Here is a 27,971-nt window from a genome sequence, read left to right on the forward strand (position 1 = left end):
ACCATATAATGCAATGAAATACATTGAGAGATGTACAAATAAACGTTCCTCAAAAGCTGTGATGTATCATATTTGATACTCACATTTTAACATGAATCTAAAATGATGTATGGATAATCAAGTAAACCTTAAGTTGCTTCAGTCCAGTGTTCATCTTAAAATATTACTAACAATATAAAAGTTATTATGTTTAATTTATAAAAAATCAGCAAAAAGACAAATGTATCATGCATGACCTGAAGGGGGACGTTTTTGGATTTACTAAAAGGCCTTTTACTAGCTAAAAAAAATAACTTTCTTTCAGAGTGCAGAAGGCATTTAGTAGGCCTATAGATTGTGTTCAACAAGTTTTTCAGCAAAGTTTTGCTCATGATGATAATTTAGAGGCCTTAGTTAGAAATTTGTGTAGGCTATGTGATACAGGAAATTTCAAAGGAATTTTTACAGGTTATTTAAAAGGAAAAACTAAATTATTTTACTTACTCCATCGACAGATATTTTTACAAGTCATTTTCCTTCTCAAGTAAATTAATCTTGATTTAAGAATTGGAACACAAGATACAAATCAAAAACTATTTTGTGTCAATTGTTTAATGTTTAGTGCTGGCACAAAATAGATTTTAGCTGTCTTCACATTTATATTTACATCTTGTTGACTGGTACAAGGCCTCAGACACAAGGTGATAACTACTGGTGTCAGTGCAGACAACATGAGAACTTTTAGCTTCAGCCCAAACCTTCACTCTAGACATCATAATTTGACTCTAAATAGAGTCTGGAGATGTGTTTTATGGCTTTTCAGACCTGTGCCTCAAGTGTATTTTTGTACAAAGAAGGCTGTTCATTGTCAGTATCATCTCTGTCACAGCTGACTGAGAGGTAAAAATAGCTCTTGTTTGGGGAAGAGGCCCTGTTAGGTTTAAGATGGATCGCTCAGTTATGTTAAAGGGATTCTCATTCTCTCATTGAGTGTAAGGAACGATGAATAAGATAATGTTGCAGATGCACTTATGATTTGTTGTTAAATTAGATAATGTGATGCTGTTAGCCCTCACTGTTGACATGGTGTCCTTGCCTCTATAAATTATCGAGCATGTGGCATGAAGGATGGATGGCATAGGGCCTAGAAATGCAACATCAAATTACTGCCATTCTAATATACACTGAAGATGATAATTTATCTGCCAGTTATTATGTCAGTTATTATAAATATTAATAACTATTATGAGTTACTGTTGTAGGCCTACTCTCATGTGCATGACTTTAGATGTCCACTGATCAACAGAAAATCTGCAGATATTTTCTCATCACTATGCAGCTTGTGTGGTCGGTTACGTGCCCATCAATCACATGTGCCTGTTCTATAAAGTTCACCCACAAGGTGGCGCTCTGCAGGGACAGCGATCACACCAACATGCTAGCTCTCCATGTTTTGTTCAAGGGCACCTCTGAGTTGGTATCAAGGTGAAATCGGCTACTTAATAGTGGAACAACAGTAACACTGATTTTGATAGTCTGATCTATTTTAATAACATCTATAGTTTGTTTTCAAGTGCTATATTAAATACTCATGAAATAATATTTTTAGTATTAGAATGGCAAAGTCCTAAAGGGTCCTGCTTTGAATAAAAAAAATAAATAAAATTATGTATTTATTTATTTACGGTTGCATTCATTTTCTGGTTGTTAGTAAATGTATGTTTTGTGTTTCTTTAGTTTATATTCAAAGCATTATTTTTGTGACTGTCTACCAGTTCTCAGTATTTACAAACTGTTACCGTCATACTGTGTGTGTGTGTGTGTGTGTGTGTGAGAGAGAGAGAGAGAGAGAGAGAGAGAGAGAGAGAGATACTGTTGTGGTGTCTAAATTCACATATCTATAGGTGCAACCCTAATTTGCAAACTTATGCACTATTAGAGTAGTATTTATATAGTAGAGTAGTGTGTTTACACTAAAAATTCCAACAATAACAAGTGCACTCTTTTGTTTAGTTTAGTTTTTTTTGTCAGACATGGCTGGATACAACAAATTCTCCACGAATTATTCCATTAATATTAATTCATTTTGGTAGTATTGCGATATAATGGGCCGTTCTAAAAATTCTTGGAACACAATTTTTATTCCATCTTCCTCAGGCTCCATGAGTAAAAGCTATATAGCATAAATGCCCCTTCTCATCACAGGGCCCACAACAACATTTTTGGGTTGTGCCCTCCAATGACGACATGTGGATTTATAATATATTAGCGATCATATGGATAATTAGTTTCTATATTTGTGCAGCCCTAATGTTTACGCAAGTGTGTAGTGCTTGTTTTTAGGAGCAGTTGGATTATGGCTCCCCATTTGCATCGATGCTCCCCAGGGGATCAGAGGGCTGGTTCAAAGTCGGAACCTCTGACTCCGCATGTTAACAGGCCCAGCTGCCCGTCTCTAGTGAGGGTCAGAGCGCGGCTGTTGTGACTCCCTGTCCAAGCAAGAGGGTCAGATCAGTGACATTCCCCTGCCGGGCCTGGCTTGACTGTGTGTTTTGTTGTGTCTGTTGTGTTATGCACAGGAGGAACGCTTTGCCTTTCTGGCTGAGTGGTTGGACCCCAGCGCTGCTCTGCTGCGACGATACCAGCTGCTCTACTACCCTAAAGATGGCTCCGTGGAGATGGTGCGTTCCTATTCTCAGATTTCAGCGCCTGACTTTCAGCTATGCTTGAGCTTTGTCCCTTCACATGTATGTTTATCTTATACAGTTTGATATGAAGAATCAGCGTACCTTCCTACGGAGGGTCAAGTTTGATGAGCTTCATCCAGAGGATCTGTTTGTTGGCAACCGAGTAAACGTCTTTTCACGTCAGCTGAACCTCATAGGTTATGGGGATCAGTACACCGCCAACAAACTGGGCAGTAAGAAGGAGAGGTACTTTATTCTTGAACATCTACTGAGGCAAGACCTGTCTTATTAGTTCACAAAAATAGAGCCTTAAGGCCCATTCACACCAAGTATGAAAAATATAAAGATAACTATATTAGCGTCCACATCAGCGGACAATATGGTTCTGTTTATTCTAAGTGTTTGCTTGTCTGTCACTTTTTAAATGCTCAAGCTCGTTACAGCAGGATGGATTCTGATTAGCTGTCAATGTTTTTATCGTTCATAAAATCATTCTGAAAGTGATTCCAACGATATCGTTTCTCTGTGCCGTTATCGTTCTTGCTGTGGTGTGAACTCTGCTATTTGTTAATTTTGAGAACGATTATCTTCATCGTTATCTTTATAGTTATCGTCCTTGGTGTAAACGGGCCTTTAAAGGTATAGTTTACAAAAAATAATAAAACTATTTACTCACCCTCATGTCTTTCCAAACCTATATGACTTTATTTCTTCTATTCAATTCAGCGCTTTTCACAATACATATTGTTTCAAAGCAGCTTTACAGAATATTTTTCTTTGTTACAATTAGGGAGTATTCTGTTATCAGCTAGAGTTGAACGTGTCAAAGTAATGTCAATATGGGAGTAATATACAGCAATAAGAAACTACATGTTATGTGATTAGTTAATGTCATTTGCAACACCAATTCCAGAAAAGTTGGGACATTTTGTAAAATGCAATAAAATGTGTGCTATGGTCGGATGAGTCCACGGTTCAGCTTGTTTTGGGGGAAAACGGACATTGAGTTTTGAGTCCCAAAGATGAAAAGGACCATCCAGACTTTCATCAGCAACAGGTGCAAAAGCAAACATCTGTCATGCTTGGGTGATGCATCAGTACAAACAGCATGGGTGACCATTGATGTGGAGGTGCCATTGATTGACAGGTGCCATTGATGTGGAGGCATATATTGGGGTTGTACAGAGACATATACTGCCATCAAGATGACATCTTTCCTGGGAAGCAAGACAATGGCAGGCCTCATTCTGCACTTGCTAAAACAGAGTGGTTTCTAGACTCTACACCATAGAGTGGATGTGCTTGACTGCCTGCAGTCCAGATCAGTCTCTTGTTCAAAATGTATGGCCCATCGTGTAAAGGAGAATCAGACAACTATCACTACAGAGCGTTGAGCAGCTGACTTGTATCAGGCGAGATTGGGCAAATATTTCAATTAGTATTCTCAATTCCCAAATCATTAAAAAGTATAATTAAAAGGAAAGGTGATGTGACACAGGGGTGAACATGCTTCTGTCCCAGCTTTTTTGGAGTGTGTTGCAGCCATCAAACCATTAAAATTTGTCATTTAAATAAAGGTTCAAGAGAATTAACAAATCATAGATTCTTGATTTTATTCCAAATTAACAAAACGCCACAACTTTTCTGTAAATTTGGCTGTAGTTATACAGACACAAATGAAAGTGTTAGGCAGCGATTACAGCTTGTGCTCCCAATATTATACAAGGATTTTTTATATCGATCCAAAGTTGGCAAGTTTCTTCTGCCGAACACAAAAGAAGATATTTTGAAGGAAGTTGGCAACCAAACAATTTTGGTTACCATTGAGTTCTATTGTTTGGACAATAAAAAACAGTGAGACGTTTCTCAAAATATTTCATTTTATGTTCCACAGAAAGTCATTCAGGTTTCATTTCATGAAGTTGAGTAAATTATGACAGAATTTTCATTTTGGCCAACTAATCCCTTTAAAGGAAAGGTTCACACCAAACATATTAAATTATATTAAAATCAAAATATTGTTAAAATAAAAGTAATCAAAAAATCCCTGGTCTTCTGAAGTTATACTATAGTTTTGTGTGACAAAAGGCCTAGATTTTGTCATTATTCACTGATAATCTTCCCTTCCACTAAGCTGTTAACCACTGCATTCATTAATCATTGAATTACTCACTCATTGCGTTGAACTGAACCAAATCAGTGAATGAATAATGAAAGTCATATAGGCTTGGAACTATTCCTTTAAACCAGATCGTCACAAGACATTTTAATCATCTTCTTCATTTAGGGTGATGAATAGCTTATTGTATGTCACAAGAAAAAGTAATTAACAGTTCTTTTTCTTTTTTTCCCCCTGTGGCGGCTCCTCCTCAAACACCTGCTAATGTAATTTTGTAGATGAGATGAGCTGCTGTGTCTCCTGTTAAAAATCACTGAACAATGATTACTACTCTAATGAATCAGCTCTTCCTGTTATATCACTCACATTCACACTATTTCCCACTGCTCTTTCTCTCCTGTGAGATTCATGGTGGTGTGCCATGAATATAAATTTGGGAAATATCACAGAGGGACAGACTCAAGGCAATATATTATGCAATCTTCAAAGTAGACTTGAACTGACTCAATTGACTGCTGTTGTTTAGCCAGACCATCATATATAGTACTGTGACAGCAACTTTATCTAATGCTTAGGGTAAATTTAAAAGATTCAAGTTTTCCTTTTTAAAGAAATTATTTAAACCCTGTATCAATTTTTAACTAGATGTTATGATTCATTTGATGATAACTTGAGGAAAACCTCAATTGATTTTTCAGCGACTCATTAATATTTATGAACCAGCCTTTGAGAAGTCTGAAAGCAGCAGTTGTCGCTTTGAGATGGAATCCATTTGCTGTGTTTTACTTTCATTGTTTAAGCTCTTTAATCAAATATTAACAAGAGCTAAATGTACATGGTGCTGAACTGCTACAATATGTATGTGGTGTCTTTGTCTCAGATATGCCTATATGTGTGGCTGTGTTTAATTATTGTACTGGGCAAAAACACTGGCGTCTTTGCCTTGCATTTGATATATTTCTCAAAAACTTTCTTCTCAATAAATCTCAAAACATGGTCTGTGCTACAAAATATTACATATAGGGTTCCAAAATGTAATCTCCAGGCTGTTTCTACTTTGGTTCAATTATGAGACATATCTTACTTTCTGATTTGCTTTCTACTTGGATACTATATTTTTATACTGTGGTAGTATATCTGTTTTGTGTCTTCTTCAGGACTTTGGCTATGATTAAGCCAGACGCTTTCACTAAAATTGGCGACATTATTCAGATGATTTATGATGCCAACCTTATCGTCACCAAAGCCAAAATGACCAAGCTTACATTGTAAGTAATTTATGTTTAATTTATGTAGACTTTAAGAATGATGATACTGGCAGCAGTCCTTCAGCAAAATGTCACCCTACAAATAGGTGCAAAGAAAAGGATTCGTGCTCAAAGCAGTTTAAGACTAATTATTCTAATGAGGTGTTTCAGTTTTAAAGTAACCCACGAGTGATTCTGAGAAATGGTCATGGGTGGATTTGCCAAAGTCACATGTTCAGTTAAAAAGTATATCTCAGCAAAAAACTCATGCACTGCTTGCTCTATACATTAACCTGGCAAAGACATACACTTGTTCTTCTCTGAGCACCTGACTGTTTTTAGCACAGACAGATCAGGTCAAGAATGAAAGACAAAAAATTTGCACACTCTGTGTTCTATATTCTGAAGCAATTTGCTATGTAAGACTTGCAAATAGCAGGGTATTTCATTAGTGGCTGCCTTTGCACAGTACCAGGAGTGGATTATATTCACAGCACAATGCAGTAATTATTAACTGAGGTTGTGAGAAGGGAGAGCGTAAGAGAAAAGAAGCAGTGTTTAAAGCTGCAGACATGATTTATTTGGCCTGTCTTGTTAAGATCAGTTTATGATTTTAAAAGTGGTGGTAATTTGGGCACTGGTAAAATAAAAGTTACAGGTCTGGGCTGCCAGCACAAAGACTGTGTGTTCAATCACAGGGAGAAATGACCCAAGAACCGGGGAGTTACTGAATCACAATTGTCTTCAAGTAAAATTGTGCCCTTGAGCAAATCAGCCCAGATTGCTTTACTGGATTCGCCCTTCAGATTAGAGGAGTCGTTACGAGTAAATCGGAGGACATTTCTGGTAATTTCACAGTAAAATGGCTTTAAAGTGATTTATGAGCTTTTGTGTTCATAACTACAAAAATAGGTAATAAAGGACACAAACCAGAATGAGTCGTGCAAAGCAGAGACCTTCAAAATATAAGTTAACTTCAACCAAGGTTAAAATCAGCTAAATGCATTATTGTTCCTCCAATTATAATGTTATAAACACTACATAAGTAAAAAAAATTAAAATGCATTTGCTTTGTAAACATTATAACAAAGTATGTAAATGCAATGATATAGTACTATACACGTTAATAGGCTCAAACTCAATACAAATAAAAAATAAATCAGTTTTCATTTAAATTTTTGTTTGTTTTAGTCATTTTGTTATGTGCCTTTTGTTATTTTTATTTGTTAAATAGTTCTATATGCTTTAATTTGTTTTTATTTCATTTTTAGTCATTTTAGTGCTTCAATTTAATCTTTAGGTAGTTGCCAAAGCAACATTTCTAATTTTCATTAAAAAAATTTAAGTTTAGGTTTTTCCTCTAATATTTATATTTTTTATTAAAAAAGAATTACAAGTTTAAGTTTATTATTATTTAGTTTTTATTAGTTTATTAATTTTAGTTATAGTTTAGTTTTAGTTATAACAACACGAGCCCAAACTGCAACAAACAACAGCATTAAAGGGAAGTCAGATAATCATAATAGCTTATTTGCTTTTTTTAAAGCTTGGACAGCCTGATTGTATGAGAGGGAATAACATTTTCATGTATTTTAGATGCCTGAAATGACAAAACTAGCATTGTACATTTGTAGACACCCCATCAGCACTAAAACATTTGACAGTTTTATATTTATGTATTTGGCATAAAATATGATCCAAAACAACAGTGAATTCAAACTATATGTTTTTGTCTGTATGTCACTATACACGTGGTTTAGTACTAAATTTTTTGGAGAATGGAAAATGCTGATGTTTATTCTTTCCTTTTCCTCTTGAAATATGCTGACTCTGAGAGTTTCTTTGATAGACCATGTTGTTTTAGCCTGGTCAGGTTTTGCTGCTTTAACCTTTCCTCAAAGTAGCAAACAGCTGTTCATTGACAGAGACAGTCCTTGTCAGAGTATGAAGATGTGCAAGTTGTGTTACAGTCATATTTCTCACACTAATTGACGTGTCATCAGATTAATATATGACATAATTACAAAAAAACGGTATTAAGATGAAATGCACACTTTATAAAAACTTAAGGGCACTTTTTGCTCCTTAGTTTCATACATAAAACTCTATTTCACTTTAGGAGTCAGCCGAGAGATGGTAGGGTTTGGAGATCATTTATTAACTCTGTGTACTTTTATGGCTTTCTTACAGGAAGCAGGCAGCGGACTTTTACATGGAACATCAGTCAAAGTCTTTTTTCAAGTGAGTCTTTCCTGAGTCAATGATTGACTTATATGTAAGGGCTGGTTTTGAAGGAGACTCTGACACCTGAACCACCAACATTGAGATTGTCACAGTGACTTTGACATGACTTTGCTTGTTTTTAACCACAAATACACTCAGAAACACCAAGCATAAAGTTGCTTCTTCTTCAACAACAGTAATCTGGTGCAGTTTGTAAGCTCTGGTCCTGTGATTGCTATGGAGCTGATGGGGGATGAGGCAGTGTCGACCTGGAGAAAAGTTCTGGGCCCGACTGATTCTGGTGTGGCACAGAAAGATGCAGCGCATAGTCTCAGAGCCCAGTTTGGTACCGATGGCACTAAAAATGCAGGACATGGTTCAGACTCATTGGCATCTGCTGCACGGGTAACAAAAAAGCAACTGTCAAAAGCAATTAATCAAGCTTATAAGTCTTTTCTTAATCAAATTATTCCAGTAATATACTAATTAAGTCAAAGGAAATGATTGGTTGTGTTTTTAATTATACCTATTTTTGTCTGTTAGGAGCTGGAGTTCTTTTTCCCCTCCACTGCTGGTCACGGTCCCTCCAATACAGCCAAGTACTCAGACTGCACCTGCTGCATCATCAAACCGCATGCCATCTCAGAGGGTAAACCCACACACAGACACTGACAATATCATGTCTAATCAGTCATCTTTGAAATTACCTATTATAGATGAGATATAGCGTAGTTAAATATTTGCTATTTGTAATGTGCTGTTTGTAGTGTATTATTAACCCATCTCTGTTTATAAGTGCACATTATCATTAGAAGAATGTGCCGATATGTCATACCCCATCATTCCTGTCCCAGACAATACTAACTTAGTCTATGTTCTCTTAAATGCTGGTCCAAGTATATATATGTGTATATATATATATATATATATACACAGTATATAGTATTTTAAAACTGTAAATGTTTTTTCTTTGTACATTTTGTACTATATTTTGCCATTTGAAGGTTTAAACTAAACCTATTTTCCATCTGGGAGCAATGCTCTTGTAGAGTGCTGAACTTGCTCTGAAGCCATAGTCACGGCTAATTTGTGAGTAAATCTTTTTTTTTTTTTTTTGCTCTTTTCAATAAATAGGTAAAACCAGTTCATAAATTGGTATAGAGTCGGTTTTTACAGCGCTTAGCATGTTGAATTCTGAATGATGCACTATAAGCCTAAGCTTTTATGAAACCTATTGCTAGAGAGGGAATCACTCACCCATTGTTGGAAAAAAGACATCTGTCAGGTTTGATCCGAAGGTACACAGTCACAGACATTCAAACAACACTTCCTGTTCAGTAAATCTGACTGAATCCAGACCGTTTATATTTTGCCTTTTGAAGTTTGTGTTTTGTTTGAAGTAGATTAATGACTATTTAGTTGTAAGTTGGACTGTTGAAAAGGCCTCACACAAATTAGATCACAACCATAAAATTATAAGAACTTCTAAGCAGTTTATCAATGGATTCTGATAACCATTCTATAATTTATAGTTTTATTTTATGCTTTTGCAGTTATGTGTGCGATGTGAAACAGGCCTCCACCCAGACCAGTGCTGGATTTTAAAAACAACAATTTCATTTTTCATATCTTCTCAAAATAATTATTCTTTTCAAAGTGAAACCAGAGTGGTGGATTTGGTGGAAGTTTAAACTCGGTTCTTATGAATGAAAGGAGCAGTTCAGCTAGTGAGGGTGTTACTTCAGAGTCCTTTTGTCCTTTCGTGATTGTCTTCTGCTTATAAAACTGTCTTCATGCCCTCCTGGCCTACTGTTGTTTTGCTTGTTATACGTTGATGAGTATAAAACCCCCAAAGCCAGTTCGTACTCTTAACCAAGCCTTCGCTCCGGATTTGTTCAAATCCGTCTCCTGATCCCTGTTCATGGAGCATGCCGCCAGGGCACTGACCTGTGAAATCTCAAATCCTCTCGATAGGGCTGAGGTAGATATTTCACATAGTGGCCATGGGCTAAGCAGGCCCCAAGTTGATTTTGTACATTGCTGTGGGCTGAGTAACCTGGAGGGAATGTTACACAATCACACACACACCAGAACCCCAACAACAGACCCAATCAGTCATGAACACAAAAAGATACGTGCTTCAAGACCTCAAACAGTTTTGACGCACTTTATCTGTCGATTTTAGGGGTTTCAATCCTTCACTTATAATTTGCCTCATTATTGAAATGTTCTTTTCATATTGTGAATCTCGCAGTCCCATCAAAATAACGTTCAAAATGGTCAGAAATATTTCAAAAGCACTACAGTGAAGTCTTATGGTCACTTTTGTAGCTTTTGCTCAACTTCATTTCGACTAGCATTGTGCCAACTCTCTGTTATTCACCAAGTTGTCCAACCAATTGCACACCCACACTCATATTCCAGCTACCAACCTCCTGCAGTGTGTTTGTTCTCAAGAACTCCATCAAAAGTGCTGGCAACCACTGATTTTAAAGAGGATTGCAGCCCTGATTATCTTTTGATTGGAGATCTGGAACCCACCAGGTTTCTAAAAGGAGTAAATAAAAATAGCCAGTAATGAAAGTCCCTGCCGAGAGAGCCGCTACATGACTGTAATTAGACAGATTATGCGGCGACTGCTCTGTTAATTTTTTCAGCATAGTCATGTGGCTTGGTTCACTTTGTGTTGTAACATTACTTTTAGATTATAGACTACAATAGCATGTTGTTCTCATCTCTAAACTGTAGTTACGCACTGATTTTAACTTAAAACTATAGTCTCATCCTGTGTAATGTCATAGTTACTGTGCAATGTTACTGTGTAAGATTGGATTGTGTGATTGTATGCTTTCCATTTCTCGTCTCCACCTTTAGACCTCAAACCTATTATAAACACTTTAATCCTCAAAAAGTGGCAAGCCGAATGGGAGCAGTGTAATTGAAATAAACTTTACAAAATCAATCCTGTGGTTGGTGGAAAACGCCGTGTCCATTTAGAAAATTGGTGAGACCCTGTTATCTATACTCACTGTCGAATAGACCACTCTAGACTAACCCATACGTTTTTGTTAATGGGTGAAGAACCTTCTTTTTGCCAGAGTCCTTTATCATTGAACCATATTTTGATGGAGTGTGATGGCTTGAACTCGGTTAGGACTCTTTACTTTTCAGTTGACTCTTGTGAAAAGTAAGACCAGATTTAGTTTTAGATCTTTTTTTATCAAAGATAAACTTTAAAAAACGTTTATCATTTTAAACATTCTAGATATATGTATGTATTTTTTTGGTTGTTTTTAAAAAACTTTTTATGTATTTCACTTTTTTTCTCGCCATGAATCCCATCTCCTGGGTAGCTGGTATCTCGCCCTCAACAGGAATAACCTGGAATGTTGTATTGGGCCCGCCAGTATAAACCCCTATAAATTTTAGCAGTGGCACTGCTACAAAGTAAAAACTTACACAATGTTGTATGAAATGTTATTACAATTTAAAATAACTTTGTAATTTTCTTTATATATTTAAAAATGTAATGTATTCCTGTGATGGCAAAGCTTAATTTTCTCCAGCCATTACTCCAGATTTCATTGTCACATGATCCTTCAGAAATCGTTCTAATATGCAAGAGGCATGTCTTTTTGTTATAGAAAAATATTTTTGTAGAAACAAATCAGATTCTTTGATTAATAGAAAGTTCAAAATAACAGCATTTATGTGAAATAGATTTTTTTTTTATATTATAAATGTCACTTTTGATCAATTTAATGCATCCTTGCTAAATAGAAAAGATTAATTTCTTTAAAAAAAAAACTTAATGAGCCTAAACTTTTGAACTGCTGTGGAAAATGAGCTAATTATGCCATATGTGACCTTGGTTTGTTATATTATATAGTATGCGTAGTGACAGTGCATACTGTAGCTGTAGGTAGGGTAAAGGTCATAATTCTCTGAAATGTCTGTGCTTGGCATATACTCGACCAAACAGCATGCCATAATAAATGGGTAATGATTTACTCAAACCTATTGTCCAGGGTTAGGGTCATATCACAGAGTTGTTGTGCATTTTTACCTGCCCACTTTCTCTGTTCTTTTAATAGAATACAATTATTAACCTAGTATGCAGTGCGAAGTGAGTTTCTCTTGATGGTTAATGTTGTCATCAAGGTCAATGTCAAGGTCCTCCTTCATTAATGAGTTCATTAATTCTGAGATTCACGCCATATGGTCCGAAGTCTATAACTATAAGGTTAATAGTAGCTGAAATCATTTGTCTGACTTATCAAGACCTTCAAACACATTTGACTTCCTTTCAAAACTATTAGCCGGTAAAAAGTCACTTTAACAATGCAAGGGTTTAAGTAACAGCATTTGTAGATGTCATCCAATTAATCTGTATTTTTTAAACTGAAAAACCTCAACCAATAGTAAAGCAGTTTGATTTTTGTTTTGAACTGGCTCATGACTGGAATAGACAAATGTGTTGCCAGGCAGCACTGATACCATTGCCTAGCAACAGGGCTGATTGTGTCTGGAAGCTGCTATCAGAAATGGAACCTTTAGGGTCACCAGTGGTGCCGAGGGAAGGTTGGGGATGTGTGAAGATGTAATTTATGTTACAAAAGAAAATTCTCCCGAGCAGTTACTACTGTGCATAGGGAAATAATCTGTTTATGCTCTGTCAGCTACATATGATCATTTCCCTCTTATTTCTTAGAAAATTTTAAATATTAAATTTTAAATATGGAAATATATAAACGGATCCTTGCCCTTTTCTGCTATTGAAATAAGATTGAAATCACATTTGATTTGTGCTTTGCAGTATTTGCCCTTTCTCTTAAAGATATGAGAAAAAAATAGCAAATGTAATTGCTTTGTGTTAAGGACAGCCATGAACATATCTGACTGCACTGTGAAACAAATTCAACATGAATATATGAATCAGAAATATAATATATATATATATATATATATATATATATATATATAAAACTTTTTTTTTTTTTATATGTTATATGCGCTGAATGATTGGTGTTAGCCTTTAAAACATACAGTAAAAACTTACTGTACTGAAATTGAAACCACAACCCCCTAAATCAGTTCTAATGTACAAATACCCTGCTGTGCTTTTTATTAATATAATCTTTCAGCACTCAGTCCAAAGGAGAGGACCTGGAGATTCGCTCTCGTGTTATTGAGATCAAAGTCTCTCCTTTGAAGTCACACCTTCATGATATTGTGAACTGTTTTTTTTAACTCAGCATGATCTGGTTAAACAGAAGGTCGAAAGTCTTACTTGCCACTTAACTGATGTGGCCAATGCAACATATAGTTCTTTAACTGCAGGGACAGTCACCCTAGAGCAAGGGCGTATAGTCGAAAGAGCAGGATTACATGAGTTCCTAGATTACTGCTACTTGGTATTGAACTTAAAACCTTTGTGTTAGCATCTCAAAGCCATAATCATTAGACTTCTCTCTAATGATTAGTCTGCTCTTAGAAGTGCAAGTTATGTTTCCAATAGCATGCGAATATACCCTGCACTATACTTTGCTGTGTCCTTAAAGGGGAACATGTCATTTTTGCAATGTTTAAATATACAATTATTAGGATTACTCACTTCACCTTTAAATCTAAGATTCATTTTAATCTTTTTTATTAATTTTTTTCTATTTTTATTTGAACTTTTTTGTTTATTTATTTATTTATTCTGTTGGGCCTGATATACTCATATGTGGAGAATGATAAAAAAAAATTACAAAATCAGCCTGTGTTTGCATGGTTTATTCTTGCATTAACAGTTAGATATGATCTAGAGAGATTTTTGTCAAATGTAAGATTACGTTCATTGCATTTTTTGCCATTTTAAATGAGCATCTTTCATTTAAACTCTCTTATTTTTTCCCAGCGTTGACAGGAAAGATTCTCAAGTCAGTCATAGAAAATGGATTTGAGATATCTGCCCTACAAATGGTAAGTATTTTAGTTCAATTAAAATGTCAGTCTTTAGATGCAAACTTGCATACAATAGCTATCATTTCAATCGTTTGAATCGTTTCAAACAGTGTGTCCAAATAATAGTTTCAGCAATGAAAGATATACACATTTTCTGGATATTAGACCAGCCTCTCTTTAAAAGAACAAATGATCAAACTAATAGCAAACGTAGGCAAAGAAAAAAGAATCTCTGTATGAACCAAGGGCAAACTCAATTATGTTTTCCCTTTGGTGTAACCTGACCCCGTCATCGACCATACATTTTGTGACCAGATCAGTAGCCTCCCACATCTCCAAATGAGTCCCCTGCTGACCAATTACAGGGCTGCAGCTTTGTCACATGACCCTGCTGAAAATAGTGTACAGAGTATGCCCCTGGGCAAGAGTGGATCAATGGTGGTTTTGTTACTATTAGAAAGCATGTATGTCCAGGGCTGAGTTGGTGGTCAATAAAAAGAATATCAGACAGTGATAATGGTGTGTTGAAATGGGTGGTCTGGAGATTTTATCTCCAATGTGTTGGATAACCCTCTCAAATGCACCATTATAGTCAGAATTGTGATTAATACATCAATTGTGCTTGTGAAAATAAATATTCTTGTTTATTTGTTTTTATTAATTTTTTTTATATAATGCAGATCTTATATTATTCCTTGAGTTTGACTATATTTACTAATTTATACAAGTAACAATGTCCTTCTAAGGGTTTTAGTTGTTTTTATTTAGTATTCAAATTGTGGCTTGGTTTTCCATTATTCCACAGTTCAACATGGATCGAGCGAATGCTGAGGAGTTTTTAGAGGTTTACAAAGGGGTTGTAGCCGAGTACACTGTAAGTATACGTTGCTTCTCTCTCTACTATGATTTCAAGTATTCTAAAGAATACATGGCTCACTCTTTAAATATTATGAATTAATAATTTGATACAATGCACTAATTGTGTTGATACACAATAGTATTTGAAGACACATAAGATAAAGTGGAACCAAATTCATTTAAAATACCCTTGCTTGTTATAGCTGCTATATAGTATACAATTTAATTGCCATTGTAAACTCTATGATAATGATAATTCAAGGGTCCAGTCTAAGAAGTTCAGTTCTGCTCCCTTTTCCAGCACAAATGAGATTCCAGTTGTTTAATTATTCATTGAGTGAAGAAGGCGTAGTCGCTGAAGCATTGATTGTAACTGCCTGCACACCTGTCTCCTGCAAACCTCTCTGAAAGGCACCGACAATCGCTCGCCTCATGGCAATTTCACTGTTTTGGGCAGTGTGTTGTCACAGTACGTGGAATTTTGGTTCACAGGAACAACCTTCACAGTCCTGTTTGCTATTTAGCTTCAATAAATCACTTTCTAGTCTTTGTATTTCGGCCGAAAAGCAATCATTTATTTTGATAGCGTCCACACAAGTCTTTTAGACCAAAAATAAGCCATTTTCGGTTCCGGGTCATTGAAGCCAGTGGCTATTTTGGAGTACAGGTCCTTGTCTGTTGCCATGAAAACTGTCTCATCAACATATTGATTGCCTCACATTTACAAAACACAGACTGCATGCTGCAGGTGCAAAGTGCCTATGAAACAAGAGTGTGCCACTATTTTTGAGCTATACTAGTATAATTAGGCAAATTGAGTGAATGGGGTCCACTGATGTTGTTCTGCAAAAATACATAAAGTTATGGATCGTCTTACTCTGGCTGCTGGAACAAAGTGAATTTTATGCCCAGCAGATCTTATTGTGATCTTATCAGCTATACATGTTATGACAATGTGAATTATGATATAGCGAACAGTGATTTTTCTCAAAATTCATCATGTTGACATGTCATCACTCAATGACTCATCCTCTTATTATGTAATACATGGCACACCCTTTGGTAGTAATTTTAGAGTAACCTAAACCATTATCTCCACTAGAGGCATACTCCTTGCATTGCTTTGAAATACTCAAATATATATTCCATGTTATCATTGTATGTCATTGTAACAGCACTGCACATATTGGGTTGCAGAGATTGCGGTTACATTGGCACTGAGTGGAGATTTCTTGTGAAATAGGGAAGCTCTTTGATGCTTCTCTATCTTCATTGTTTAACGATAACCTACACTTGATGGTTCTTTATTGGCATATATGGTTTCATATAACCTTTAGCATCCATGGAACCTTTCAGTTGCACAAAAGGTTCTTTATTGTGGAAAAAGGCTCTTTAGATTATTCAAATAAAAAATAAAAAAATCCTTTTAGAACTGTATTCTGAATTGTTCTCTGGGTAACCTGAAATTGTTCCTCTTATGGCATTGCTGTAAAAACCCTTTTTGGAACCTTTATTTTTAAGAGTACAACAGTTTCTCATGCAGGTTATAAATGGTTTATGATGGTAATTTATTGGCTATATAGTTTTTTAATTGTTGCTATTATTATTGTAGAGCTCATAAATACTTTTTTGTATGTAGTCACAAAAAGTAACCCGTACATTGTTAATAGGTTTATCAGAAAGGCTTTGTGTCTTTGACACGCAAAAATGGAACTAAGTGCTTATTATTCTATTTGAAATGTAAAACTAAAAGATCCAATGGTGGACACCACAACTAGATCAGAGGATGTGAAAATGGCTCATGGGCTGTTTAGTGGTCTGTGCTTGGTGGGCTCTTCAAATTCGCCCCATAATTTTAATAGCCCACAAACTTATACATGCCAAACACAGAGGCCAACTCATCAAACCAGATTAAAAGAGAATTAGAACTAGTCTTGTTGCAAATAACCTGTTCCAAGAACAATAGCAACAATTGTTTGCTTTAACATCCTTTAATTTATATATTTATTAAGAGGCACACTGGTAACTTGAGTCCTCCAGCTGCTCCAATGTCTTCCCAAGGTCTGTTCAGATAATAAGCTCTTTCATTGGTACAGGCACCGCAGGTAGACCAGGGGAATCGTTAACTCTTGACTGCTTGTGTTGCAGAATATGGTGGATGAACTTTGTTCTGGACCTTGTATGGCCCTGGAGATCCATGCTACCGATGCGGCCAAAGTCTTTCGGGAGTTCTGTGGACCAGCAGACCCTGTGAGTGACCAGACTGCTGAATCCCCTGCCATGTTATAGTGTGTGTTTCTTTCCCCAAAACAGCTTAAGTAATATGCTTATACCCACAAGCATAGTATTCATAATTTCAGTGCTCTTTTTATATAATGTATGTAAGCATACATCTTTAACGTCACTTCAAGGTCATATCAAGGTTTTATGAAAGTTATAACAGAGACTTAATGGTCCTTCAGTCTCTTTTACTCAGTGACCTCTTTTACCTTATGTATCATGTTATCTGTAGTGCTCTGAAGGCATATCGTTTTTTACCCCAGGTAAAAACCTGCTTTGTGTCTGCATCAACCAGTCGAAATGTACACCTCCATGCAGGTTTCGTCTTTTACGAAAGATTAGTCTGCCCACTCATGTTGCATGACGACTGTTTCCGCTCTAGGTGGCCACAATTCTGCCAAGTTTTCTACTAATGTCAGAGATAGCTTGTAAACTGCAGGTACCAGTCATGATGTACCATTAGATAAGAATTACAATCCTTGGACTCCTTGGTTAGGGTTTATCAGCCTTACGCACAGTACTAAAAGGTTTGATAATAATGTGGACTTTGTCATTTTCAGTATGGCACTCGCTTATGGTCCATTTGCTTTCCTTTGACAGGTAAAAAGGTGGACGCTAGAGTTTAGCCTTTTGGTTAAAGACCCCATGAAATCTAAATATTGGAATATTGTGACTTTTAATGCTTGTTAGCTTTTAGTTATCTATATATGTACTCATTAAGTTAAAAATAACTTGACAAAATTATCATAACTATTTTCCGTTTGGCGAGTTGGTGGCTAATTCGTATTTGTACTATCTCATTTGTACATTTTCATATGATCTGCTTAAGCCCCATTGATGGTTAGGTTTATGGGTGGACAGGGCTGCAGACTAACATTTGAGAGCAGTAGCGCCGGTACCAAGGTTATTATAGTTTTGCATTTTTAAATTATTTTTTATTTTAATATCATTTTCAAATTTCCTATACATTTCAGTTTAGTTTTAGTTAGTTTCATTAATGGTTTTGTTAGTTTTAGTTTAGTTTTTATTTTGTGAACATATTTCTATTTAGTTTTTATATATTTAATTTCAGTTTTAGTAATTATAGTTTAGCAGAGTCAACAGAATATTTCCAGTTAAAGACATTTAATTTCAGCAAAGTTTAATGTTCGCAGTTTACAGTTAACTCTTGTGAAAACCTCTTAATAATACAAATAAAATTATTGTTTGAGGATGAACAAAGAACCAAACAAAGGCAACTAAAAAGTAAAAATTATTCATTCATACTCATCCATATTAAAAATTAAATCTTGTTAAACGTGGTGTAAAAGAAAAAGATATGCGTATGATTATTATGATTATTCTTTAAGGTTATTTCTATGATTAATCCATTCAAATATTATTCTTGTATAGATCCATTTATGCTTTTTGTCTATTGCATCGTTTAAAATCATATACTTATATATAAAAGTTATACTTATCTTCAAATGTTCTATTCAGACCAGACATTTAGTATACTTCTACTCTGACTAATATACGTCTATTTCTGGGCTATAGACATGCTATTTGTTTTTCCGTTTTCTGCTCAGTGTGGTAGGCTATCTTGTCTATTATGTGTGGTAGGCCTATCTTGTTTAGGCTAGTTTCACATGAGAGGGTTATCTTACCTGGAATTAAAGTACAGCTGTATTTGCATAAGGTCTAGACATGATGGAAAAACTTATTTGACCATTTCTGCTTCTTAGGCTGGTTCACACAGAAAGCGTTTTTTCTTTGAAAAACGGTAAAAAGACACGGGCACAGTGGAATGGGGCAAAAGCGCAAGGTCTCGATACTCGTCTTTTAAAAGTTTAACTTATTTTAACTTGAGTGCCGCGTTTTTAGAACGTTGTGTCATGCACGTAATGCTGCAGAAGACGCGAGACTCGAGAGCAACGGTTATACATTGAAAAATAAAGTAGCGCAGTGGAATTGAAAAAAGTGATTTTCTGGTAGGCTAGAGGATGAGAGCTTATTAATTACGAAAACGATTATTTATTTTTGCTAATTATTATTTTATTATTTTGTTTGTTGAACCCTGAAATGAAAAATGTAAAAACATTAGACTTTTCCTGCCACAATACCATGGTTACAGTTAGCGTTATTACATTAAATCCATGGTGAGTGTTAGTGATTTGTGGACTGTGGACTGTAAACTATAATGACTCCATAACTTGTTCATTCATGGCACAATGTTTCTCCTGGTTTCCACATTAGTGCTGTTTGATCTGATAATCTATGGGTTTATAACAGACAATTCTGCTCTGATTGTGAATGCTTCTCACTAGATTTTGCAGCAATGTTATTAATTCTGCACCAAATTCAAATGGTTTCTCATTGGATCTCCCACTGCTGTGTAGTAACATGTCCCGTGATCAAGATCAGCCCGCGAGTAATCCTGTTCTGAGCTTGCACTGTGCTGTCTAATATTGGTCCGAGCTGAAAAACTGCCAGCGCTGCACAGCTCAAACGAGAAGCACGCTTTCATTTTGTTTGCTGTTTGATGTTTTTCATATGCAACAGAAATGGCAATTCTTATCAGTTGGGAAACATTGTGATCGCACCAGTGCAACCTCTAACAAAAACCATTTGATCACAGTCTGGACCCTGGTGGACCATTTTGCTTTCCAAAAAATCATATGTTTTTGTTTAAATCAAATTCATACGAAATCGCCACCCTGTAAAATAGCTGCTTTTCTTCTGAGATTGAGTTGGACCTCCAGTTGTGCAAACTGTCTTGTTGTTAGCATTTTATTACTTTTATTACCTTACACAAGCTGATGCTTGCCCCCTAGATATTTGTGTTCTTTGACACAAATGGCTTTGATATTCTGAACATGGCTCCAGTGTTGTGACCTTTACAAGGTCAAACTAGATTGCTCAATCATGGGTTCCGGAAAGAGCTACGCACTTCTCAATTGACAGCCCCGCCCTGGGTCCTCCCCCACCCTCTTTTTCTCACACACACACATATGGTGCAGAGGGAAAGAGAGAGAGCGTGAGAGTGTGTGGTTGGTTTTTAAATACTCTGACAGGCTGTATATCAGCATTGTCTGGTCACAACAGCAACAATATTGTCTTATATCTCACAAGTTCTTTGAACTCATGCTCTTTATTTTGACATGTTCTCCTGTTTTCCCCCCTCCTTTTGTGCTGGATCTGTGGCTGCATGTCTGTGGTTTATAAACCCTGCCAGTATGATGCATAAAACATAGTTATCATGTGTGTTTTGGGGAGATAGATTGGTCTAGATAATGTACCGTAAACACTTTTTGATTGTTGCTGTGAATAAATGAGGGGTTACCACCCATTCCCTTCCATTTACCAAATCACACTAAACACATATACAACATAACCATGTGCTGAGCCGCCTTTTACCTCCATTTATAATGTTATAAAGCCTTGTATTTAGCCTAGTAATTCATTTCCTTCATCAACATGAATAAATATTAAACTGAAGCTCAGCACTTAACAAGGTATGTATACTGTATTTTGTAGCCTTTTTATTGAAAGTACATTTAAAATGTTATTATTTCTAATTTTAAATTCAAGTTTAATCTATTTTTATGTGGTAGAGGTGGAGGAGGGAGTGCCATCATCGCTCGAGCTGTATTTGAGCACATTTTTCCTGCATAAGAGTGTTGCAGCTATGTTGGAGCTAGCATACTAACTGCAAGGCCTTTATACTGAACAACTCCAATTTGAACAGTAATTCTAATGTTTATCGTTTGGATTCAGTGAATGTTCTTACAATGAATGTTTACTAGATAGTCTTGTGATATGCACAGTTATGTTTTGTGTTGATGACCAGATTTATTTCAGATAAACAAAATAAAGTGGCTGGAGAAGGTGCACCACAGACCGCTTATTTCAGTTGTAATGGAAGCAATCTTGTATTGATCACAAGCATCTAGTGCCGACAAACCTAACTAAACGTTTTTCAAAGATGTGTGAATGCTGACATACTTGTTGGTGTCTCCTAGACCAGGGGCTTTCAAACTGTGTGTCGCAGCAGCTAAATTTGCATTTCAGTGAATGACACACTTACACAGACACAAGCTGTTTAGTCTAGGGCTGCACGATATACCAACATTAGAAACTGAGATATTACCTATTTCGAATCGCAAAAGCTGTCATTAAATAATATAAATATAAATATATGCGCTGTGTTTCGAAGTCAAAGTATTGCATGAGATTGCATTTGTGAGGCTGGAAGCTTACATTGATATTTTGAACCAATAATCGGAACAAAAGGATGACGTGTATGATTCAAATATTTATCTGACTCCAATATAATTAATCTGACTCCATTAAAGTTGTTGTTATTCTTTAACCTCTTATTCTTTAAAGGTAAAGGTATTTCTTAGAACTGATAGGAAAACGTAGGATTTAACCTGAACGTTTAGATAACGAAAGTTATCATCAATTTCGTTTTCAACATAATCGGTGATAAAAGGAAAGATTCACAAAGCCTTTAAAGCAGGCAAAGTTATTTATTAAGTTACATGTTTAAATATACAGTCAGTAGAACATACGGTATAGAAAACTTAGTTATAACAAATAATGCTCTGTTGTGCGGAAGAGGCCGTAATGCCTTTCTCCTAGTATGAGGTTACGCACTGGTGTGCGAGAGTGGCGGGGTTAAAGCCTTTCTCCCAGATCAACAGTTACCTTTCCTTATACCCTGAGCAAAGCATTGTTAAACATGAGTGGAATACCAACACTGAAACAGACCGACAGGAAACCAAAAGATGAGGCAAATGGGTAGTGATCAAGAGGGGGAGAAGAACATTAACATATTCTCCTCAATGTATGTTTAAGCAATAGTACCTAGATTGTACATTAGGATACTTTAATATCTCTATTAAATTCACCACCATTCATTTCAGTTTATAAGCCGTCAGATGAGACCAAACATGACATAGTTACATATTAGAACACACTAGTAAATAAACAGTAGTTGAAAGCATATGTCCTGTGAAGCAAATGGTACAGACGTGTCATTGAGGTGTAAATGACTCTGTCTCTCCCGACAGAACTCATCCTGTGCCTGGAGTGTCCCAACGGTCCTCAATCAGCATAGTGATGAAACACTAGATAGGCATTAGCATACTGTGACGATGAAAGCCATTGTGCCACGTTTAATTCACATGTATACTTTTAAAAGATTTTTTGAAGTGCTAGGGCAGTAAAGAGTTCTGCCCATATTTGCTCAGCCCTACACATTACACCAAAATATTCAATGTCATGAAAGGCTGTGATAGGTCTGTTCGTTCATCTCTGTTGTCTGTTCAACTCGGCGCTGTTGTCTTTCAGAGACATGGTCGTGTTTGCATTCCCTCCTGTGCATTTCGCTACCTCATGTACACACGGAACGAGCGTGAGAGCGTTTTCTGCCCTTAACATGTACTTATGATACTATGTTGTTAAATGTTTAATATGTATCTGCCATGCAATAGCCATTGATGGTGAAATGGCAATAAACTAAAATACTACTACTACTACTACTGCTACAGCGCTGAACACCGCAATGAGTTTAAAAACACCCGGAGCGAGCGTGTTTAAATTTTTGTGGACATATTTCATATACTCTTTAATGTCTGTAAATGAATGAATTAAAATGTAAATATCAGTATTGAAATTTTACGGTTGTACTATAAAATAAAATCTTTATTTTTAAATACTCGAATAAATGTTTGATTAAGATTAAGCTTATAGTACTTCTGACACCCCATCCCCCCATCCCAAATATTTTAGTGGATCTTAAGATAGATTCTACTTGTCTAGGTGGGTCTTGGAATGGAAAAGTTTTGGAACCCCTGTCCTTGGCTACAGCAATCCTTAAGATTACATTGCTGGACCAAAATGCAGAAAGACCAAATTGAGGCGGATATAAGGATAAACCATTAACACTTTGAGACTCCAGGATTGTGTGAACAAAAGAAGGGGAGAAATATTTTCAGCATTGTTTGTGAAGGATTAGTTGTAGTTCATAAAGAGAGGATAATACTCTTCATCGCTGTTTGAGTCTGAAGGCAGGCGTGTTTTTCTTTCATTTCAGCCGAAATTTTCAAAATCCTGTGCAAACACAAAGATTACATTAATTCGGGTTGGAATGTGTAAAGTTTTATGAGAGCATCATAAAGTTTTCCGAGCGCAAGTCAGCTTTAATGTCATGTTCTGTTGCAGAGTTTGGAGATCCGTATGATAGATTTTAGGGGGAAAGGGTCAGTGTTTGATGATGTGATTAGTCAGTCTAGATTCAACATGCTTCATTAACCACTCTTCTTTTTTGGTAACCTCCACACACCTCTAAGCTTTTCCCACTGCCGAACACACTTTAGAGTCGTGTAATGCCTTACCAAATGGTAGTGAAATGAGAAGGACCATGAGAGTTGCCTTGTAAAGTTTATTTATAAGGGAGCAGTACCACATCATGGTCCATCGTATGGTGGGAAACAAGAATAGAACATGTGTCTAACATTATGTCAGCAACATTGAAAATTAACCTGAGAACACATGCTTCATTTGGCAGAATATAGCAAATTTTGGACCACTTTGTGTGCTAGTGTAGCATCAGCCCCTGTAAAGAAGACATGAGATCAGCCAGACCTTGTTGTTTTGTCCTTTAAAACAATTATCCGTTTATTGGTTGTGGTCATAATTTTTATATGAGTGCATTCCCAATTTTTTAAAATGTTTTGGCCGATATTACAAATTTATACTACTACTAATTTTTTTTATTAAAACTAAATAAAACAATAAAAACTAAAATAAATAGTAGGAATGCACAGTATTTCAGTACCATATCAGCTATTGGCCTATGGATTTTTTTTAATTATCGGCATCAGTTGATATTGAATATTTAATTGTTCATTTCCCTACAGTTAGCATATGTTTGCTGTCATCTAACGTTTACTTAAAGTTGATCTTTAAAAACACTTATTATTTAATAACACTGTTAATGTAATCTTTGGCAAGTCTCAAAATTAATGTTTTTTATTATTGTACATTATGATTTATGCCTAAATTCACTTGTAGCAATTAAAATGACTTGAAAAGCATTTTAGTTTAAAATTTTTAATGTATTTGGGCCATTTATTGGTTGTCGACATAAGACAATAAATATTGTAATGTTGTAATTGTAAACCTATTATAGCGAGACATCACCTCTCCAAGCAATCCAAATGAATTGTATGAAAATATAACTGCAACGTTTTTGAGAATGTTGTGGAGCTTCTCTGCAGATTTCTGCAAGTTCTACTACCTTAATGGACCCAATGGGATTTTACATTGGTCATAAATCAGACTTTAATGTCCCAACTTTGGACATTTCCCTTGTCGCATCTCATTTTAGGACAGTCTTAGTTCAAGGTCAAGGTTTTTTTTTAACCAATATTTTTTTATGAATGTGGTTTCTGAACACTTCTGGTCTTCTGACCTATTTGTTGTGTAGAAGTGCTGTATTCAGGAATGATATCAGCTGTGGAACACTGCTCCTCTCCAGTACTTTTATATTACAGATCTCTTTATCATGTTGATAGAAGTGTAAAAGAGCAAGGAGATACATGTGAAGGAAGTGAAAAATTCATCATGGAGGATCCTGTTGGCTTTAAGATGTCAAATCAAGTAAATTTTTGGGAGATTTTAACTTTCTCATTCCTTCTTTTGACAGTTTGTTCAGTGTAACCAGATTCTCTGACTCAAGTGTCTGTGTACACAAGGAAACAATGTATTTCTAGACAAAACTTCCTTGTTCAAGGTTGTTTCCAAATGTGTGAAGTTGTATTCTGCTGTGTTATTAAAACAGACCAAGCTCACAAAATAATTAATTCTCCAGTTTCTGTGTTAATACCTGCTGTTATAGTCTGCCTTTCAGCATTCATTTACATTCTGTATGAGTCTGTTTGAACTTAATAAGCTCCAAGGCTGACTTTGGTCCATGATTGTACAGAAGAAATTAGCCATTTGTTTTCGGTGTGAGAACGCACCAAGATCCTGTTCTCTTAGTTGTGCTTAAGTCTCATATGGTGTTGGAGTTCATGAATAATGTATTGTGCCGACAGATCGTATCAACTGACAAAGTTCAACTGAATGCCTGTCAATGACTGACTGGCTTTCAGCTCCAGGTTCCAAAATACCGTAACTGAACCTCCACTGGGAAACGAAGGTAACTTGTAACACGGTAAACCTATACAGTCGAAATGTAACTGTGCCTGATTTTTCACAGACAATGGAGATAACATGTATTAGATGTTTGGACACAGTGTTTGCCTACTTTACACGAGCATTTTGTGTATCCATGTCCTCCAAATGTATCAAAAGTAAACACAATGGTTTGTGGAGGTAGAATCATGTCTTTAATACAGCTCTACAGTGTAAGGTCAAGTTTGTGAATTCTTTTTTTGAGTGCCCTGCGCTCAGTTTTATTAGGATGTTGATGTTGCTAATCTAGTGTTCTTGTTCTTGTATGGCTCTGTGTCAGTCAAGTTCTCGCCTGCTACACAAAGAAACAAAGCACAATTGACACTGTTGTCTCACGTGTCTTCTGTACAGCCCTGTTAGATTTGTCCGTGAGAAATATGACAGACCAACATGTTATAGCCTGCAAATAAAGAGCAAAGGCAATTAGTAACAATGAGGTTTTTCCTGGATTAGGGTATTTGACAAGGCATGAAGCACTCAAGTACAAATAACAGAATGTGCTATAGATGGTTCTCTAATGTTTGCACAAAAGCCTGTTTAAAAAAGGGTGTAGTGTTTATAGTGAGAGCAGTTAAAAAAAAAAAAAGGCAGAATAATGTACATTTACTGTTTTATAGCAAATTGTTCATCCACAACCGAGATTATTCAATCAGTCAGGGTTTAATAGTGATCTCGAATAGTGCTAAGTGCTAGCATGTGTCAGTGCTGTATGTGGGCATAAAGTCAGGGCCATGGAGACCTGTAGTTACCATGGCGGTGCTCTCTTAGGAGGCTCCAGTGTCGTCCCACAGCATCGATTGCTGCTTAATTAAGGCCCCTCTTACATCAGAGTGGCACCAGGAACAGGGAGTGAGTGAGCCATGTGACCGGGACTGATCTGGAACTGCCTCGGACAATCTGCCCGTCATCTGGCATCAAATTAGTGCAGATCTACTCCCTCTATTTTCCTAATGTTAAGAGTCTGCTTTGGTTTGTTTTTGATCATAAATGACAAATTGTTTAGGCTATATATCACCACACAAACCTTTTGTCCTACAGTCACTCTAGCTTAACACTGTAGCCTTTGTTGTCATGCCTTAAGGTGCATTCACATCAGCAAAATGTTAAGCAAAACATTGCTTAAAAAAATTTGTGAGCAAAAAGATCTATTGTCAATAGTGTCGCGATGTATGAAGCAAAGCTCACACAAAAGTCACTTTCAACCCATGAAAAGAAAACAAACATTTAAAGCCAAGGCACTCAGGGTAAAAAAAAAAAAAAAAAAGAAGCCTTTATTCACCTGTGGCTTAAATTATTTAAAACCAATTCCAAATACCAACGTGTTGCAGGTAACAATCCTTCATTAGGCCACTTTCAACCCAAGCAGCTTTCTGTTGGTCAATGCGGCGAATTCGAGTGACTAACTTGAACCTGTTGCAAAATTGGCGTTGGGAAATATTTCGCTTTGTCATGAAATTCTCAATTGCATGTATCCTTATTGAAATGACAGGATTTCACCCAAGAAATGCTAAATGTGCCCTCACCTTTAGATGAATGGTTACTTTGTGCATTGCCATTTGCCTTCTTATTCAAATGACTCCAAGAATGCTAATTACATGGACAATTCCCTTGCCACCACCTGTGGTGAAGTGTTTTCTTTGAGGGGACAATGGTGAAAGCGCAATTGTGATGTCACTAATTCTCAAGGTCTTACATCACTCATGTGGGACTAAAGGTTAGTCAATTTTTTTGCTCCAAGGCTATTTAAATGTGCCGAACATTTCCACAGCGTTTCATGCCGCTCAGTGAGAAGTGTACCTACTTACGTGCATTTACTGTATATCTGAACATTTGCTAGACAAAATGATCAAGTAGGAGAAAAAGACGGGATCTTGTGGTTGTCTTACAAGCTTGAACCAAAACTTGATATCTCAGAAAACTCTGTTGAAACCAAATCGAATTTTATACTATTTTACATGATTTTTGGTATTTTAAATTGGTTTATGTATGTATAATTACTGTATAGAAATAGGGATTGGTTTGATATTTACATGTGTTGGTGATTTTGTCTAGAAAGACCCATTTTGGCTTGTTTGGGATTACAAAAGGTCCTCATAAATAAAAGTGGCTTGAAACTGTTTCTTGTTAATTAACATACACCAGGCAGATTAGCACATTGACTTTTGATAGCTATGAAGTGAGAGACCTTGATGGAGAGGGTGTGAAGAATGAGCCTCATTTATTAAACATGGCTGTTTTTACAGGTAAGAGCTCATTGACGTACACAGGAAACAAACAATATCATAAATTATTCCAAAGAATTGGGTTGGTATGATGTTTAATGTTTTTGAAAGAAGCCTCTTATGCTAACCAAGGCTGCATTTATTTAATAAAAAAATACAGTAAAACACATTAATTTAGTCAAAT

The 27,971-nt window shown here is 36.1% G+C and overlaps 1 protein-coding gene and 1 long non-coding RNA gene across 3 annotated transcripts in view; both read left to right on the plus strand.

Annotated features, from left to right (window-relative positions):
* The window catches only part of nme7 (NME/NM23 family member 7), a 35,842-nt gene that overhangs the window by 1,725 nt on the left and 6,146 nt on the right, over window positions 1–27,971 (plus strand). The window contains exons 2-10 of one of the 2 annotated variants that reach the window (XM_082190370.1): window positions 2,559–2,660; window positions 2,746–2,912; window positions 5,943–6,053; window positions 8,223–8,273; window positions 8,453–8,660; window positions 8,799–8,904; window positions 14,158–14,222; window positions 15,010–15,078; window positions 17,211–17,312. In XM_082190370.1, coding sequence (XP_082046496.1) covers window positions 2,559–2,660; window positions 2,746–2,912; window positions 5,943–6,053; window positions 8,223–8,273; window positions 8,453–8,660; window positions 8,799–8,904; window positions 14,158–14,222; window positions 15,010–15,078; window positions 17,211–17,312 — 981 coding nt within the window. The remainder of the gene's footprint in view (window positions 1–2,558; window positions 2,661–2,745; window positions 2,913–5,942; window positions 6,054–8,222; window positions 8,274–8,452; window positions 8,661–8,798; window positions 8,905–14,157; window positions 14,223–15,009; window positions 15,079–17,210; window positions 17,313–27,971) is intronic. The other variant, XM_082190371.1, reaches the window with a different exon arrangement.
* LOC309514202 lies at window positions 17,319–26,832 on the plus strand. Its single transcript, XR_014211622.1, has 2 exons — window positions 17,319–22,723; window positions 22,917–26,832. It is a non-coding gene; the product is annotated as an uncharacterized lncRNA (long non-coding RNA).

Source organism: Leuciscus leuciscus, assembly GCF_965113295.1.
Source record: "Leuciscus leuciscus genome assembly, chromosome: 14".
NCBI classification, from domain to species: Eukaryota; Metazoa; Chordata; class Actinopteri; order Cypriniformes; family Leuciscidae; genus Leuciscus; species Leuciscus leuciscus.